At 36.2% G+C, this 19534-nt stretch overlaps 1 protein-coding gene across 9 annotated transcripts in view; it reads right to left on the reverse strand.

Moving 5' to 3' along the window:
- Nucleotides 1-19534, reverse strand: part of UBR5 (ubiquitin protein ligase E3 component n-recognin 5) — a 123555-nt gene that overhangs the window by 70684 nt on the left and 33337 nt on the right. For 6 of the 9 annotated variants that reach the window (XM_072949580.1, XM_072949584.1, XM_072949576.1 and 3 more), the window contains 8 exons: nucleotides 18369-18413; nucleotides 17870-17951; nucleotides 17330-17406; nucleotides 16481-16600; nucleotides 9459-9648; nucleotides 9113-9272; nucleotides 8379-8528; nucleotides 6400-6611 (listed from right to left, as the gene is read on the reverse strand). In XM_072949580.1, coding sequence (XP_072805681.1) covers nucleotides 6400-6611; nucleotides 8379-8528; nucleotides 9113-9272; nucleotides 9459-9648; nucleotides 16481-16600; nucleotides 17330-17406; nucleotides 17870-17951; nucleotides 18369-18413 — 1036 coding nt within the window. The remainder of the gene's footprint in view (nucleotides 1-6399; nucleotides 6612-8378; nucleotides 8529-9112; nucleotides 9273-9458; nucleotides 9649-16480; nucleotides 16601-17329; nucleotides 17407-17869; nucleotides 17952-18368; nucleotides 18414-19534) is intronic. The other 3 variants (XM_072949583.1, XM_072949582.1, XM_072949578.1) reach the window with 1 other exon arrangement.

Consider the following 19534-nt stretch of genomic DNA (forward strand, 5'->3'; position numbering starts at 1 on the left):
CTACCTCCCTGTCACTCCTCTAAGAATGTCACAGGCAGAACACCCTCCTAACTCCTGGGCAGGCTGCCTCGGGCCCTTTACAGTCTTGCTGCATCTGCCTTTTCTCCTACTCCCCACCCCAGGGCGGCAGTTCTGAATTTCTCATTGTTTTGCAAACACACCCTGACCTTTCGTGATTTTAGGCCCATACTTGATATGTCTGGAATGTCTTTGCAACTTAGTTAACACCTACTTATCCTTAAAAATGCTATTTAAATGTCATCTCCTCTGTGAAGTCTTTGCCATTTCTCTCAGGTGGCATCAGTCATTCCCACCCTGAACCCCTAAGCCCCACAGCCACACCTTCAGTCCAGCACTTATCACACTGTGGACACATTTCATTGTATGTGAATGCTTGCCTTCCCCACCGAGTTCCCCATGGGAAGGTCCACGACGCATTCACCCCTACATTCCAATAGGCCAGCTCAGTGCCTGGCACACAGTAGGAGCACACTGACAACTGAATGAACAAATGCATCTTAAATCTTAACTCAAATTTCTTTGAGTAAAAGCCCTGCCAGAGCAGTACGATCCTGTACAGATCATCCCTATAGCAAAAGCATGGCGTTTGAGGCCCTCTCAGCACTGACTTACCTTTATCCTTCAAGGATGGGCCACTGTTCTCCAGTTTATTAGTCCTGAATGAGCTAAGTGAACCCTGAAAGCCCTGAACATCCATTATGGGCAAATGTGGCTAGATGGCACAATTACCAACCAAAGGAAGATGATAGAAAAATCACTGCTTCTTGCTCAAAGCAATTAGTATGCAGAGAAATACAAAACAATCAAATACACACAAAGGAACAGTATTTCAGCTCACACATTTCATGTCACAGAAAACAATGCTTTTATTGTTTTAATGAAATACTAATGGCTGCTTCTGAGCAAGTTGGGGCCTGCTTCAACCCAACTGGAAAAAGTGGATACGCATGTTTCCTTAAAGGTCAGTAGTATGTAGCACTATTTTTTTAAACAAAAACAAATCATTTCGAGGCTGAATCTAATCAGTAAATTTGCAACTGTCTGAACAACAATAAACAAGTCATCGACTAAATAAGAAATTCCTAAGGGAGATGGAAAATATTAAAAAAGATAAAAATTACCTAGTGATCGAAGCTTAAAAAAAAAAATCACTCAGCCCAGCAACTCAAGCCCTTATTAACCTCATCTACATGTAGTGACTTGGTATTTTGAAAAAGCTGGTCTTTTTATTCCTAAATTTCTCCCCACAAAACTTGGTTTTCATAAAAAAAAAAAAACTTTTTCCTACTATCAGCAAACACTAGTTCTGCCATCAAGCAGCAGCTCCAACAGCGACGTGCCGCCTGCTGTGGCTGAAACGGACACTACGCAGCTGCAGGCTGCACGCGCAACTGGTGAGGGGCCCTGTTCTCACCTCACCTCTCCTGCCCGTCCACGTTTCTGTTTTCTCCTTATGCCTGGCTTCTTTTCCTTTGTATGACTACCTCTCCTTTTGTTCTTACTTCATTATTAAATTGCATTTGTGACATACCTAGCTAACTTTTGATACTTCCTGAAAGCCTCCATGAGTTGATTTAAAAAAAAAGACCTCCCTACCCAACTTCCACGTCTAGAACCTTAAAGGCAAAGGAGTCTGACCAACAAGTTTGATCAACTGGTCCCAATAGTGAAGCTGCTCTGTAACTTAAGGAGACAAATGTTAAGGGACTACTTCCTCTCAACACTGTTCAAAGAAACTTGAGAAAAACACACCATTCCACAGTTCAAAAGGCTGGTGGGGAATGAACTGTCTTATTTCCCCTAGACTAGACGAAAATAGACCCAGAGCAGTAAGGGACGTGACTGTAAATTCATAGCACTGCCCCGCTGAATCAGTTTTGATTCTTCATCACCCACCATACAACTTCCATTAAGTTCTTCTCTGAGAGCTTATGAAAATAAAGGATGTGTGTCTCTTCTAACATGAAAGAGTTGTAACAGGGCACAAAGCGAAGTTTTTATGTTCAACTTCAGCTGATTTACTGAGCATGGACTTCTGTGTAATTTCTCTCCCTCCTTTCCCTTCAACATGTATTACTTAGCTCTCATCTTTACATTCTACCTTTAACAGACTTTGTTACTACTGTAGCTGCACTTTTTTCCCTTACAAGTTACTTTACATTCTTGTTGGAAGTAGGTTGGTATAAAAAGAAAATGTATATATATATACACACACAAGCACACACATTACATATATTTGTAATTTAAATGAAGACGTTCAGCAACATGGAACTAAATTTCTAATCTGAGCAAAGTAAATTCCAAAAATGACTGTGAAGTGAAAAAGGAACCCTGTTAGATAATCGCCTAATTGAAAGACTATACCTTCTCATCCAAGTAACTAAATTATCACAGCTTTTTCCAGAAGCACGAAGTATAAGCAGAGAGGGAGGGGGACAGGAAGAGGGGAGGAGTTTTTATTTGAGAGGAGGAGAGGAAAGAAGGATTGAGGAGGACAATAAACTGGTATTCTGGGGTAAAACGACTTAGAAACCAGAGTAAACTCGGCCAGTTCAGCTGTGAACATCGGGGACTTCGAGGCCTGGACTCAGGCACTCCCTCCACGTCTTACTCTGGTGCATAGAGATTACCTGTTAAGCTCTCATTATGCCAATTGTTACTATAATGAAATGCTTTCATTACGTGCATTCTAGCCCAGTCCGACAAGGGGCATTGCCTGTTCTCCCGGCAGAGAACCTGACACCAAGCACTGCTGCCGCACGGCCTACCGCGCACCCACCCCCCGGGTTCTTGCCGGCCCCGACATGCGGGAACGGCCTTTCTCTTTGTAAAATGGGCATCTGCTTCTCCCTGCTCTTTATGCTTCACATACACTAACTCATTTAATTCTCATGACAATCCCATAAAGTAAAAAATATTATTATCCCCATCTTATGGACGAGAAAACCACGGCCCAGAGAAGTTAAAGGCTTTGTCCAAGGCTACACAGCCAGGAAGCGGCAGGGCCAGGACAGGGCCTCCAGCTGCCCGGCTCCAGAGTCCACGCCCTTGGTCATCATCACTCTGGCCTCCTCTGATTCCCCAAAGCCTCTTGCACCCAATGTTATCATGGTACTGACGCCAGAGCATTAACATCATTATTCTGCCTTCCTACAAAACTCTCAACCCAACACCTGAGCAAAAGGCCTAACACCCAGCATGCATTCATTCAAGGGCTACTCCATCACTGACTGAATGACCCTCACCTGTCTTTCACAGAGTTTTCAACATCCCTAATTATCAACTATGTTTTTTTAAAAAAGATGCTGAAAAGTTAATGGGGGGGGAGGGTGTCATAGTTTTATTTTTACCATTTGATCCCCACCCCCTTTACCCACTTCTCCCATGCCCCTCCTCTGGCAACGGACTATTCTGTTTACTGTATCTATGAGCTTTGTTTCGGTTTTGTTTTTTCAGATTCCACATTTAAGTGAGATTATATGGTATTTGCCTTTCTCTGTCTGATTTATTTGTCTTTAACTTATTTCACTTAGCATAATGCCTTTGGGGTCCATTCATGTTGTTGAAAATGGCGAGATTTCATTCTATTTTATGGCTGTCTAGTATTCCTCTGCGTGTCTGTGTGTTGTGTGTGTGTGTCCATCCACTGGTGGACACTTAGGTTGCTTCAATATCTTAACTGTTGTAAATAATGCTGCAACGGACATGGGAGTACATGTATATTTTCTAGTTAATTATCGTCATTTTTTTCAGATAATACCCAGAAGTGGAATTTCTGGATCATACAGTAGTTCTATTTTTAATTTTTTAAGGAACCTCCATACTGTTTTCCAGTGGCTGCACCAATTTACTTTTACATTCCCACCAACAGTGCACAAGGGTTCCCAATTATGCTTTTATACAACTTTGACATTGAAATCAAATAATTTATGGAAATAATCAAAAGTTTAAGGTTACTTCAAATATTTTCAGTTTAAGATTATACTGCAAAGGCTGAAAGAAAAGAGATCATTCATTCCACCACTAAAAGAAACTTACTAGCCAACAAACTGGTGAAATTTTAAAGAAGTAGCTGTTACTCTAAACAGGTGGTAGTAAAGTCAGGAGTAACCCAGATAATTTACCCGTGGAATTTCTCATGTACCCTAACAAAAGGAGAATGAAAAAGGCCATGGATACTAACCAAACTTACAATTCAAAAATAATGGATTAGGTCATTTCTGAAATTTAGCTGGGATGCGTATTCTGCCCACCCCCAACATACACAAAAAGAGAGAAAGAGACTACTTTCCAAATAGTGCTTGCCAACATCCTCCATCTCCCTGCACTCTCCACCTACCACTCTATCCTCTGTCAAGCTTTCCCCAAAACCCTTGTACTCTGCAGGGATCATTACCCCCAAGTGGAGGACCAACATGGTCCCATATATTGCCCATTTCTTCACGTAGAATTTATCTTATGCCCCTGCATGATAATTCTGCATGTTGTTCTAAAGGCAAGATCTTTTCTTCCCTTTCATAACTCTCTGCATTCTCTGACTGCAGCACTCAGCCTTGCAAACAGGCATCTAACATACGTATCTGTTGGTAACTGTGATGATGCTTAAAGCTCAATTAGGTTTACGTTGTTTTCTTTCCTTGAACCAAAATTTTTGCTGTCTAAATTTCAAGAGGAAGCTAATAAAAGTGGTTCTTTTTCAATGACATTTAAACATTTCTTTAATAGGAAAATAAAGCATAGGTAGGATATCTTTTTGTTGCACAATACAGCTATTTCTCCTTCATTCAATGTCTAAATAAATCAAGGAAATAACACACTAAGTTAAGGCCGGTACAGTGTCAAGATTTTATGACGCAGCCAGTAACAGTCTCTGAAAACAAGCTGTATCTAAAAACGTGCCTATCGGTGTAAGCCGATAAAGACTGGCTAACTCTAACACAAGGTGCACTGGCCAAGGAAAAAAGCTTGCTAAACTCATACAGCTCAAAACATTTTCATTAATCAAAAAGAACACATGATAGAGAAGCCTATGCTAATGCATGTGTGGTGGCACTATTAAAACAAGCCTCACGAGTCCTCCACTACTTCTGTCAGTGTGAAGTAGACAGCCCTAACACGAGCCCGGCAAGAGAAACAAAAAACAAAGATCAGTATACGAAAAAAGAAAAGAAAAAGCACAATGGGTTTAAATCATCTTCTACCATATTAAGTAAAAGTAGAGACTAGAACATTTCTAGTTCTATGGAAATAAGGAAGAGAATGCAATTCAGGGAGAGTTTGCTGCCAAAGAAAACAGAATAACCTTTTGCTTACAAAGAGACTGATTAAAATTCATGTTCCTTCTTGCATTCAAGCTTTCCACATGAGCTGAATGCAGAGGAAAATAAATGAAGTACATCAAGATTCACAATAACTATGAAAAGTAAACAAATTCAGGAAGTTAAATAATATTTTTCCTTTAATATCCCAAATTCAACTTCAAAGAAAGAAATCTGTATCGGAATCTCCTTATCTGCTAGAGATAACCTTCAAGTTCTTATCTTCTTTTACTTCTACTTAAGAAAATTTCCTATCCAACTGGATCTGGAAATTTTTATTTCATTGTAACAGGCACTCCAAAAAACAGGTGAAAAACATATGGCTTCCTATAAGAGCCTTTGAACATGAATTACCAATCACTTAAGACAATGAAACCTACACACCATCAATATGTGTCGACTCTTTCAACTATAGCAGTGATGGAATTTTAAAGATTCAAATCAACTTAAACCCTGGATGCTTTCTAGAAACCAGTCATTGTACTACTCCTCAGGATGCAGAGCATAACTTCCACAGTCCATTCCTGCTTTGTCTCCCACAGCATTTAGAGCAAAGGGGCTGTCAGAATTCACTGCCATCAAATGGGAAAGCTAACTAACCAAAGAAACAAAGATCCCTAATCTCGCCCTGACATGCATGCTTGTATCAATGACCAGAAACCTGCCCTGCAGAAACTGGGGTCCACTTGACATTACAAAACAAATTTCTATCAAGAAAGATACTAGTTTCCGGTACATTTATCATCAAAAAAGAAATCCTGAAATAGAACGCTGGTGTTACCTGGAACTACTATCCCAATTTCTCTGATTTATTTCATGAAGTAGAGAAAGAAATAGCACCAACTGATGAAATCTCATTAAAATGACTCCTATAGAGTCAAATAAAGATGACCTATTTACATTTAAAAACAAAACAAAAATACCACTTTATGCCTGCATTTTAAATGATAGTACAAAACTCTGAAATAAAACGGAAACCTTTTTGTTCGGGGGTGGGGGTGGGGGTGAAACTGCCAGGAGTCTATTTAAAATGTAAGGGGGTGGGATTGTTTTCAAATACCTTATCAGGCCACCACTGCAAATCTTCTCCTAGAGATACTGGGCTTTGCACAGGCGTATTCTTCTTATCCAAGTTTGGCTCTCCTTCCTTGCTAGTAGAGCCCCTTTCATTATCAAATGAGGCTCCATCAAGCCACCTTCGTTCACGTAAACGTAAAACGGATTCACGTTCACGCAACAGCTCAGAGTCTCTCTCTAAGGGAAGAAGGAGAACTGGTATGCAATTGGGTCACACCAGTGGGATAAAAGTAAGCCACTCTCTAGTAAAGACCCTTCAGGATGCAACTAACAGCAGTTTATCTACTCACAAGAATTTAATATAAATGTTTATCTATTAAGCCTGACATGCAACATTCAAAACATTAACTCTTTCAAGTGAATGTATGAAAATTACAAACTAGTATTGTTAAGCACTGTTGAGACAGACTTTTCTGAAATCCAACTGTATGCTTTTAAAGCAGAACTGCTTTATTTTAAAGTGGATTCTGGATTTTTTAATGGAGTTTTAAATTTTGGGCTCTCATTAAAAATGCTTAACATAACTTTTTTATTATCTATTAGAAAAGACGACAACTTAAAAGTTCAACATGTTACATGCATACATAAACTAAAAAAAAAGAGTATTTGTTAAAGAGTCAACACATAAAGAAAAAAAAGTTGAAAGGGGCAAAATATAAATCCATTGACTATAAAACCTGTGATGATCCAAGCCCTTGTTTAGAGTAATTTTATAGGCTGCACTTTAATGAATGTCTTATTTTAAAATTTTTGAGAAATCAGATATGGTTTTTAAAAAAAAAAATCTTTATAGAAAGATTATTTTACAGAAATGCTTCCCCTGCAAGACACTGGCCTACAAACTTTTTAAAACCAGTGGTTTTTCTCCCCAGTTTGCTCACACATTACTTTTTTGAATAGGCAACCAAGATAAACTTTCCAATATGGGGATAGCAAGGATTAAAAACAATATTAAGTTGAACCATATAAAATTGCCATCCATGCAGGTCAAACATGATCAAGTACCAGCAATTTCATGTGGTTCAAACTAAAAGTGATGCCCACATAGAATGACCTAAAGAAAAGCAAAAGGGAGAAATTTAGGAGTTATTTGTGTTAAAGATATTGAATATTTGAAATGTAATACTTGAATAGAAAGCAGTAAAATATGCTTTTAAAATTTTAAGCTATTACACAATAGGTTCAATATATTAAAAGATCATCGTGGGTCTGTTATTTTAAAACTGCTTTTAAGTGCTAAGTATTTGTAGCAAGGTCTTAATATATATAACATCGCATCTCTTTCAGTTTATAAATGATAGTAAATAATATAGCTGATTCTTGCCTGTTGTTTGAATCAAGCAGTTTTATATTCTGGAAAGTAAAAATATTGGCTTAAAAAAGTTAAAATGCAAGTTAAATCTATATCAACATATACAGAGGAAGGCTCCTATTTGTTTGATTTCAAAACTTTCTTTCTAACCTCTACTATGTACTATAACTTTTAAAGATTTCAAACTTCTGAAAATACCATTTTAATAAGCTAAACATTTCTATATATTCATTACTGATCAATCCTATTCTAATAATCTGTTTCACTCTTCCATCTAACAAGGATTTTAAGTGAATGAAATAATCACTTTATTTTAATCAAATAAACTAAAGAGGCTTGTTTTCTGAATGCTGCATGTCACTATAAAGTAGAGTTCTGCTTTTAGTTCAGAATCCATGTTCCTAATTAAACATATAGTTAGGTAAGTCATAACCCTTTACATGTATTCCACAGCATAGTTAAGATCATCTCTAAAGTACTATTGTGGCTCTCCAAAATCAAAAATAACTATTTTAATGCCAATGCATCCAAAAACACTAATAAGTAATGATTTCTTTTACTGTAATATTACAAGTTCAAATACACTGAATTCTACCACTATCTCTCTGTACAGCCAACCAATAAGCACAAAGAAATAAATGCAAAATTACCTCGAGATGAGCCTAGCCTGGAGAGTGACGAACGACGGAAAGAAGGGTAACCAAAATAGCTAATGTCTTCAGAAAACATGGCGTCTGCATCGATAATGACACTTGGGTGGGCAGAATGAATGTCAGCATCAAGAAGAGACATAAGATCCTCTATAAGCAGAAACAAATATAAATGAAGTAGATATAGAGAAAAAAAATCTATAGACCACTAAAAAATTCCCTGAAAAGTAAAACAAGGACTGACTACCAACATAACCTGAGGAGAAAAGCAGTAACTACCCAGAAATAAAATTAACATTATTAATATAGATTTTAAGTAACATCAATTGAATGACTGTTGCTTGGGCTACCTACTATAATCACCCCCCCAAAAAAATCCCTATTTAAGATTCTTGTGCATCACAGAGATAATAGAGTCAAAATCAAAATGCAGTTCAATTATTATATATTCAGCAATAAGGGGATCGAAATATAACATCCCAGAGTCATCTGTCAGCCAGTGATAAAGCCATGCACATACTCTTTACTGGGACCAAACACAAGTCCACTGAACATAAACTCTCCCTCATTTGCCCTTAAAAAGAATTTTACAATCAAATCAAACACTACAGTGAGAAATATCTACCACCGTGGAAAGAACTGTCAGAAAATCCATTGCACTTTAAAATTCCATTCCCCAGTCAGAAAAATCTCTCCCTTCAGAGCTGAGAAAGCCATGACTGTGACCCACAAACCTCCAGGCAAATAAGATTCACTGGCTGTATCATCCCCATCATCTCCATCTTCATCATCCCGGCTAAGTAAATTATTTACAGCAAGGTTTACATCAAGATTTGTTCGCTGAAGTTCTCGAATAATGACACTTCTGGATTTGCCTTGTAAAACAACTTGGGCCTGAAATTAAACATAAAGATGAGTGTTATGCTTATTTTCTTTCCAAAACTTCTTTATCAAAATCAGCTTTCTAGGATCAATACAAAAAAGCAGTTTTCATAATTCGTAAGTCACCACTATAGTCCACTACATCTAAACCTCATTTTGTCCTGCTGTCTTACACTGAGTGTCCTCTAAGATCCATACCTGTGAAATCAGCTCTTCTGGAATTACAGACGCTGGAATAACTGGCTGGGGCTGGCTGCCCAGAAGCCCGGACCCTCGATCCCGTCCCGTCCGAATTACTCGAGTCTGTCGGCGGGAATCTCGAGCTCCAGCTGATGACCGTCCAGAGGACCCTCCTCCACTTCCACCCACTCCAGAACTCCAGCGACTCCTAAATATTGGAGAATTCATATAATTAGCATTTTAAACAATCATTCTAAAAGATCGCTTTGGGTCTCATTTTCATTCTCTTAGGCTGCAATAAAGCTATTTTTCTACCTGACATATGTTAGAGTAGTATTGTGATAGAACAAGGTTAACAGAACTGAGCTTTAACATAACATTGTTCTAATTTTTAAATGCTTAAGTATAAACTCACTTTTTAGAAAGATAAATCACACTTTTGCATCTTTCAAAACAATTTTTAAAAAGAGCCACATACTAAGTATTTCTAGTCATAACTATAAAATGCATGCCTCTGCATGAAAAGACCTATCAGATGTAGCTATCAATATTCTGTAACACAAAAAGTAAAATATAAAGTTTAAAGACATAAATAAATGGAAAGACACCCGTGTTTGTAGGTTGGAAGACTTAGTATTGAATATTGTTAAGATGTCCATACTGCTCAAAGCAATCTACAGATTCATCAGAATCCCTATCAAAATCCCAATGGATTTTGTATCTCAAAGGACATAATCAACAGAATGAGGAGGTAACCTACAGAAGAATATAAGAAGACATTTGCAAATCATATATATCTAAAAGAGGTTAATATCCAGGATATATACAGCTCCTATTTCAACAACAAAAAAATCAGATAACTTGATTTTAAAATGGGCAAAGAATATGAACAGACATTTCTCTGAAGATAATACACAAATGGCCAAATAAGCATATGAAAAGATGTTCAACATCACTAATCATGAGAGAAATGCAAATCAAAACCATAATAACATACTACCTCACACTCATGAGGAATGGCTCCCAACAAAAAAATAGAAAATTACAAGTGTTGGCAAGGATGTATAGAAATTAGAATCCTCATGCACCATTGGTAGGATTGTAAAATTGTAAAGTGCTATGAAAAAAAGTATGAACATTTCTCAAAAATTGAAATCAGAACCGCCATATATAACTCAGCAATCATACATCTAGGTATATATCCAAAATTGAAAGCAGAATATCAAAGAGATATTTACATACTCATGTTCATGGCAGCACTATTCACAAGTGCCAAGGGGTGGAAGCAACCAAATATCCATCAAAGGGATAAATGCAATGGATAAATGAAATATGGCATATACATACATTATAATATTATTCAGCCTTAAAAAGGAAAGAAATCCTAACACATGCTACAACACAGATGAACCTTGAAGACAGTAGTATGCTAAATGAAATAAGCCAGTCACAAAAAGACAAATACCATATGATTCCAAATATACACGGTACCTAAGTAGTCAAATTCCTAGAAACAGAAAGTAAAATGGTAGCTGCCAGGGGTTAGGGAGAGAGGTAAAGGGAGCTATTTAATAGATATGAAATTTCATTTTTACAAGATGAAGAAGTTCTAGAGATCTCTTTCACAACAATATGAATATACTTAACACTATTAAAATGTGCAGTTAAAAATAGTTAAGATAGTAAATTTCTTGTCATGTGTTTTTGCCATGATTTTTAAAAAATAAAGTCATGTGTTATCAAAGAAAGCAAAATTCTATCATACAGACATGTTTTCAAGTTATATGCACTGTGACAGTTACGTAACAGAAAATATTGTAGGATCATGAAACATACAAATAGGTATTCAAATCTAACAGAAAATCAGCATTTCTACTTAATTTTGACAACTTATAAGAAACTATTAAGTCAGTAGGAACTACTTTTTCAAAAGTTTTGAACAGTCAAAAAGCTGAATATATTATTTCAACTTGAAAACAGGAGGAACTAGAGAGTCTTTAAAAAATATATTTAGGGTGACTACATGTCCAACTTTGCCTGAGATAATGTCGGTGTAAGCCTATTGTCTGAGCCTAATTAATTTCACTCCAAAATGTCCCAGTTTGGACAATAAACTGCACTGCCAACATAAATATAAGGAATGACTTGATATTTCCACCAAGAAATGCATACCATCCCCCCAAGCCCAGGCAAATAATGCTAGAAACCTGATCAGATATACTATCCAAGTACACATATTCCTGGTAGATGCTACAGGTATCACAAACTCAAATCTCCACAAGGGGTAGGTAGGTTACTTACAAGTAAAGTCAAGATAACAGGGAAAGTAAAGAATATCTGTGTATCTAAAACATTCAAATTCTTTTCCTTAAGCACTGACAGATTAATCCATAAAACACCACCTGCTGCCACTTTGCAATCTCTGCCACACAAACCCTCAACTGAAGTTAGCTGAAAGACAAAGGTCAAAATATCTCTGGCTTGCCTACAAACCTGACCAGTGACCATGGACAACACGTTTTCCCACCCACACCCACTGTACACGGTTTCTTCTATCAGAATCCGAAGAACCTACCTGCCTCCCTACCTCAATTGCTCCTGAACATTCCTCTAACCAGAGTGCTATCTAGAGAAAGCAATGTGTTAGACTAAGTACACACTAACAGAGGTCTATCAGTGGTCACTGAAGACAGTACTGAAATCCTCTTTTTATTTGTAATTACAGTGAGCTATGTAATGTTTAACATTAAGCTCAAAAATAATGGAAAAACCAGTTTCTACTATCTACACTTTGCTCATCAAAATAATACTACAATTTAACCCAATTAAATAATACTCAAGATACACAAAGTGACTCAAATCACCTCTAGTATAGAACTAGCCCACAGCTTGCAAACTTAAAGCTCATGGATCAAGTTTTGTCCATGTGGCTGGTTGGTTAAAAAATATGCACAGCATCAAAAATAAGAAAAGCCTGAGAAACTGTCAGAGTCAAGACGAGACGGAGGAGAAACGCTGACTAAATGCACTGTGGTGCCCTGGATGGGATCCTGGAACAGAGAAAGGACATTAAGGAGAAAAACAAAGGGAATGCAAATAACCTATATGGCCTTCAGTTGATACTAACATATCAATATACAGTAATTGTAAAAAGTGTGCTGTTACATGTTACTAGTGAAAACTGGGTATGAAGTAGGTAAGAATTCTCAGTACTATCTTTGTCGTTTTTCTGTCACCCTAAAACTTTGTTCTAAAATACAAAGTTTATTTAAAGGAATATATACATGTGCATACAAACACACCACGTATGTATGACTGGTATCTGTGTATATTTATTTCCTTGGAAATACTGATTAGTTTCAACATTTAACTCAGAAGATTTCACATGAAAATCCAGATTTGCAGCTTTTCTTCAGATAAACGGAGGTGGAATGGAGTTTGCATTTGGCAACAACGGCCCTATATTTTCCTATGGTAATATCAGCTGATGAGTTGCCTCCTTTAAAAATGGGGCACCCACTTAGTTTGTCAGAGCCCTTTGATCTACTATCTTACCCACCTGGCCAGCTTCAGCTGTTTACAATTACAATGACCTGTTTGGCTATTACATTCCAAATCCTGTACTATTAGCTCAAATTAAACTCCAAAGCAAACATGGAAGTGCAAACCAATGCAAGGCACCTGATACTTATCACTTATTATGGCCAGTGGTAACAAACAACTGAATAAAGAGATTTTAGATACTTGTATCTCCATTTTAAACATCTTATAACATAAACTCTCTCTCGTCTCCAAATAAAGCTGGTGGTTCTGCCCTTCACCTAGTCTGAAATGAGTTTAACAAAAATATCCAAGAGATTTTTGAAATACCTCCCAGGATAAATCTGAGTAATTATGAAAGGGAAAAAAACAGCAGCAGCTAGAAACCTTTAGCACATCAACCTGCCAACTGCTGAGAACACCAAAGGGGAAAATATTAAAGGTCCCATAAATTGTGACTGCCACGTATTCCTAAGAATGACCAGCCAAAATAAATGGTCAGTTGTCAATTATCCACGTTGATGGAAAAGAACAGTTCCAATTATCCCGAAATCTTTCAAATGCAGCTCTCAAATACAGAGGCTACTCTCTCCCTGATGCACACCACCTCTCTGAACCCAAAGGGAGCCAGCCAGGACTCTGAAGGAAGGGGTGGGGGCCAAGCTCTGTGGGGACAGTCTCTTCCATATACAACTGCATTTGGTAAATTTGCAGACAAGCATCCCCTTTGGGGATTCAAGATCTGTCTGTCCTAGATTCTCTATTACATGTAATAAATTCAAATTTCTTTAAAATTTACTGTAAACACAGAAATAGGGAGAAAAACTATACAACACAAGGGAAGAAGTTATTATAAAGGATTACATTTTTGAGTCTAAATTTCTTAATTTACAGAATAAGTGATCACAATTTCACCATCAGACAGAGAAAAATTTTCATAAAGGCCAAAAGAAACAATCAGCTTTCAACGGCTTAGTCTGTGGAGATCTGCAAGACCAAACAAAGGTTAACAAATGGCTTAGCCAGTGGGAACTGTGACATTTTTCAAAATTGCAATTCATGAACCCAATGCTAAAGAAAGCTCACACGGAATCTGTTTTGGGGTACATGTGTGTGGAGGGAGGGAGGGTAAAAGGGAGACAGAAAAACATGGTTCAAAAAGTAGTATGAGGAAGGATGTGTAAGGGGGACCCAAAAACTAATGATTCTCCCTGCATTTTAAAGTTTTCAAGTTAGCCCTGATCTTCTTTGGAGGAGGTCTACTGAAGTTTTATTCAAGCTAAAATGTACTGCTTTATTATTATATTTCTTGCATATTTTATTAGCAAAGTCACAAAATTCCACTGTTCTTTTTCAGTCAGCAACATAATGATATAAGTAACTCAATAGAAACAGAATAGATAAAAAAATGAGTGAGGAGGGAAAGTTCTTCCTTACAGTCGAATTTCAGTTAATGAGTACAAAACAAATAATGAAATGTTTAAACAAATCACTATTTGTCCAATACCACTGTAATAATTAAAGCGAAGAATCATCAATGGATGCTAAAATCAATAAGCAAAAGTATGGTGAACAGGAAATTTACATACTCATGAAGCATCTCCCCACAAAATACGTATTAATTACAAAGGGGAAAATGGTAACTTTATAGTTGAGAAGCCTGGCAAACATCACCTTAACTAAGTGATCAGAGGTAACCACCACCAGTAAGAATCAAGATATAAAATGAATAAAATCATCTGGCTTAGAATGTGTATATGATTTCTTTAGTTTGACAGTATATCAACTCTAGACAAAACGGAAGAAGAGTAGTTTAAAAAGTAAAAATTTTACAAATATAAAAGTGAAAATAAGTTACAAACTTCCAGTTATAAATTAAGTAAGTCATGGAGATATAATGTACAGCATGGTGACTACAGTTAATACTACTTGCATATTTGAAGTTGGTAAGAGAATTGATCTTTAAAGTCCTCATCACAAGGAAAAAACTTTGTAACTATGTATGGTGATGAATGCTAACTAAGTTTACTGTGGTGATCATTTCACAATACAGTTGAGTCTTGAACAACACAGACTTGAACTATGTGGATCCATTTACATGCAAATTTTTTCAATACATATATATTGGAAATTTTTTTTGGAGATTTGCAGTAATGTGAAAAAAACTCACAGACAAACCCCATAGCCTAGAAGTATTAAAAGAATTTAAGAAAAAATTACGTATGTCATGAATGCATAAAATATTTGTAGATACTAGTCCATGCTTACCTAGGCATAAAGTGACTGATATATAATATGAAATTAATAATGCATTAGTTTTCTTACTGTTTTAACACTCTGCTTTCACAGAAGTACATTGCCATATAGTATGCAGTCTCTCAACTGGAGAACTGCGTATCAGCCTATCACCACAGGTAAGTGTTTTTTTAATGTAACAATGTTTCTAATACTGTATTATGAATATGACTATAACACTGCATGCCATAAAATTTTAATAACAATTCAGTGTACAGGTTAGGCTACTGCGAAATAATCTCATTGCTGCTTCTTTGCTATTAATGCATAAATCACTATACCTCTAAATAAATATAAATTTCTTTTCCACATTATCTTTTCATTTTTGCTGTCTAGTGTTAGTTATACGTATAACATCTACAGTTCTGTATCATACAGGACAACACTGCTGTAGGTAATGACAGGCAATTCATTTCGTAAACAGATGATGTAAACTTATAGTATCAATAAACACAGTACAGTGTAAATGTATTGTCTCTTCATGATTTTCTTAATAACATTTTGTTTTCTCTAGCTTACTTTAAGAATACAGTATATAATATATATAATATACAAAATATGTACTAATCAACTGTATGTCACGTGTAAGGCTTCCAGAGGGCTATTAGCAGTTAAGTTTTTGGAGAGTCAAAAGTTACAAGTAGATCTTTGACTGTGAGGGGGATCAGTGCCCCTAATCCCTGCACTATTCAAGGGTCCAGTGTATATACAAATATCAAACTGTTGTGCTGTACACTTGAAATTAATGTAACATTACATGTCAATTATACCACAATAATTTAAAAAGTAAAAATAACTATTAAAGGCTGTAAGCTTTAGTTCCATGATAGTTTCAAGCCTCACTAAATTAATTCAGAAAGAGCTGCCAGATTTAAATATCAGAAATAAATGCTAGATTGTTTTTACCCAAGAATTAGTCATAAATAAGACCAAAGACAACAGCACTGAAAATTTTTAAATAACATAAATAATATGATAAACACATATAACCATTACACGTTTTAAAAATGTTTCAAAAACCTAGGGTAACTGAAATGAGCCTGATGGGCTTTCTATCATGGTGGCTCACCATGAGCAACACGAACCGCCCAGGGTTCAGCAGTTTCCTCATTCCATCGCTAAACACTGAAACGGCCACTCACAGGGACAGCACTCACAGAGCAACAACCCAAACCAGAGGATGCCATCATCTGGCCACAACTTACCCCAGGGTGTTGCCTGCCAGCCTGCCCAGAGTCTCAGAACCCGAGAGAAACCACGGGGAGTCACTCGTCCTACCAGGCCTTGATGTCCTCCCTGCCCCCGAGTTGCTATTCAACTTTGACCTGGGAAAAAATAAGAGGTAGAAATATCACAAAACAATCCCAAATTACCTAGGAACAAGCCTAGAATTCCAGGCCTCACCACTCTGGGACTCACTGTGGAAAAACGCCAGCTTAACAATTCTCTGATGACTCCTACTGAAATGTACACTGTAACTAAAAGAGTAAACCCAACAATTTGTAGCCTCATAATAATCTAGTTTCTGTTTGAAATGGTTCTCATGGTTCAGCTGCAAATGACTTGTTCCTTAGATTTTTAAAAGTAATCATATATTCCTTAGAAGCAGTCAATTCAAAGTCATCATATATTATCTAAAAACCATTTTTATAAGTCACCGTTAATAAAGACGAAATTTTAAAGACTGTCATTTTCAAATAGAGTTACTTAATTTGGGAATATTAATAGGGGAAAAACATGATCTGAAAAGTCAGTTCACTCAAAGAGCAGGTAAGACTTGGGATCTACCAAATACATATCATTCTCCTGGTAACCTATTTCTGTGAAATGACCACTGTTTCCTCTGCTACTTTTAATGTGAATATTTTAGCTACAAATCACTACCTGCATAAAAGTTAAAATCAAACTACAAAGTAACCATTTCACTCTATTTTAAGCATCTCATTTTCTACATTGCTTTTTTTTTAACTTGAGGGTTCCCAAAAATCAAAACACACATTTAATATAATACCTCTAAGAGCTAATTATTAAACAGAAAGGACATACTGTCTTACCCATCATTATTGTCAGGTTTACCCAATTCCAATCGGTCTGGTTGTACTGAAAAACCAATCCTGCAAACTCTACCATCCTGGAAGCAAAGAAAATATAAGATATTTCCAAAGTAAAAATGTGTATTAAAATTTGAATTTATTCAACAGATTATGAACCTATCACTGCCAATTCAGAAAGCAACAAATAAGCTCCCTTCCAGAAGGCACTCACCTCAGCTGGGGAAGTATATTTTATATACGTTGTCAAGAAACCAGTACAAATAATTTAAAATATCTCAATGTAACAGAATTCAGAGCAAGGAAATGACTGGATATCAGGAACTTCTCTATTCTCTTACTAACGAGTTTCAAGCTCTAGAAAATCATTTAAGCTTTCTGTGGGCCAGAGAATTTATATACTACAGAAATGAAACTAGGTGATCACTGAAATAACTCTCTTGCAAGAAACTGCTTCCATGGTTAAAAAGGAAGACACATGATGAGGTACAGCTGTACTTTAATGTTCATCTTCATTTCTCTACCTTAGCGTAAACAATTTACCTCAAGAAGAAAGGCAGCATGATTTGGTCCCACCACACACTGTTTAATAGTAGCCTGTTCCAATACATTCAAAGGGGGATGGCTGGAAAAGAAAAAAAGTATGCAAATAAAATTATTTTTTAAGTAGCAAATGCATCTCAGGTTTTCCTTTAAAATCCAATTAACAATAACAACAACAAAAACTGCTGGTAAAACGTGCTTTTAAAAACTAATACTTACGTATTTTAAAGATACGTAGTTATGATATCTTTAAAAATATATGATATTATGATATGAAAGACAGTAATTATGATATCTATGTAGTCATTATAGTTTCTCGTTATGCCAGAGTTTTTAAAAATCAGTATGAACACAAACTATAATTCAAATGAACCCAACTCATAAAAAGTTGATAGATTAAAATATTAATCTGCCTAAAAATGCCTAAAAATGAGTCTTTTTGCCTAATTAAAGAAAAATCATTCTTTGCAGGAAACTTAAAACATCTTAAAACCCTTACCTGTTTAAATTGTACTTGTTCAGTTTCTCTGAAACTTCCCGTAACCTTTAAAAACAAAACAAAACAAAACATGAATAACCACATGTACAGATCCTTTATTTTAAGAAAAAGAAAAAACGATAGTTCTGATTTGGTGATTTCTGACAGTAGTATACAAAAAATGTACTGAGGCAACAATGTTTTTTATATTATCTTTGATTTTCCCCCCTGAAAAGATCACAAGTCAACCCTGCAATTCCCTTCCCTCACCACCTCATCTGCAACCAAAATCACCATGATAATCCAACTTTACAGATGAGGAAACTGGAGCTTCTAGCATTTATATAACAAAAAGTAGCAGCAGAGCTGGTACTTGAACCAACACCTAATGGAAAGCCAATTTTTAAACACTGTACTATAAACGCCAAAAGAGATTCTTGAATGTACATGTATATCATGAAATAAAAATATTTGGGAAGCACATATCTATTAAGAATTTAATATAATGGGGCAGAAACAATCCAAAAGCCAAAATGACTTAAGGTGAGAATAGTCTTAAGTTCTTGAAGGGCCTTATGACACATAATTGTACAAATTAAAACCTCAGTGCCCATATTCGTAAGACAAGAATAACACCTCCCACTTTTAAAAGAGTCTTGAATATGCTTAGAAAAATCTCAAAGGGCTGCCTAACAAGAAGATATTAACTCACGTTATCTGTTAAGATTTTGCCATTTCCCTCAAAGAAACAGCCTTGAATTAATATAACATGTTGTAACACTCATTTAAGGCACTTTGGTCAACCTAAGGAAGTCATTTTGTAATATAAGGATGTAATCAAATGTAGAGATTTTTAAGAGTTCAATTATATTAAGTTACCAAAACAACTGTCTGGTCTTTGAAAACTTTTTCAAAAATGATTCTCTTAAAAATAAACTGAGGATGGCATCACAGGTAAATTCTACCAAACATTTAGAGAAGAGTTAACACCTATCCTTCTGAAACTATTCCAAAAAACTGCAGAGAAAAGAACACTTCCAAACTCAACTCTATGAGGCCACCACCACCCTGATACCAAAATCAGACAAAGATACCACACACAGAAAAGAAAATTACAGGCTAATATCACTGATGAACACAGATGCAAAGATCCCCAACAAAATACTAGCAAATTGACTGCAACAATA

The sequence above is a fragment of the Vicugna pacos genome, chromosome 25 (assembly GCF_048564905.1).
Source record: "Vicugna pacos chromosome 25, VicPac4, whole genome shotgun sequence".
Lineage (NCBI taxonomy): Eukaryota > Metazoa > Chordata > Mammalia > Artiodactyla > Camelidae > Vicugna > Vicugna pacos.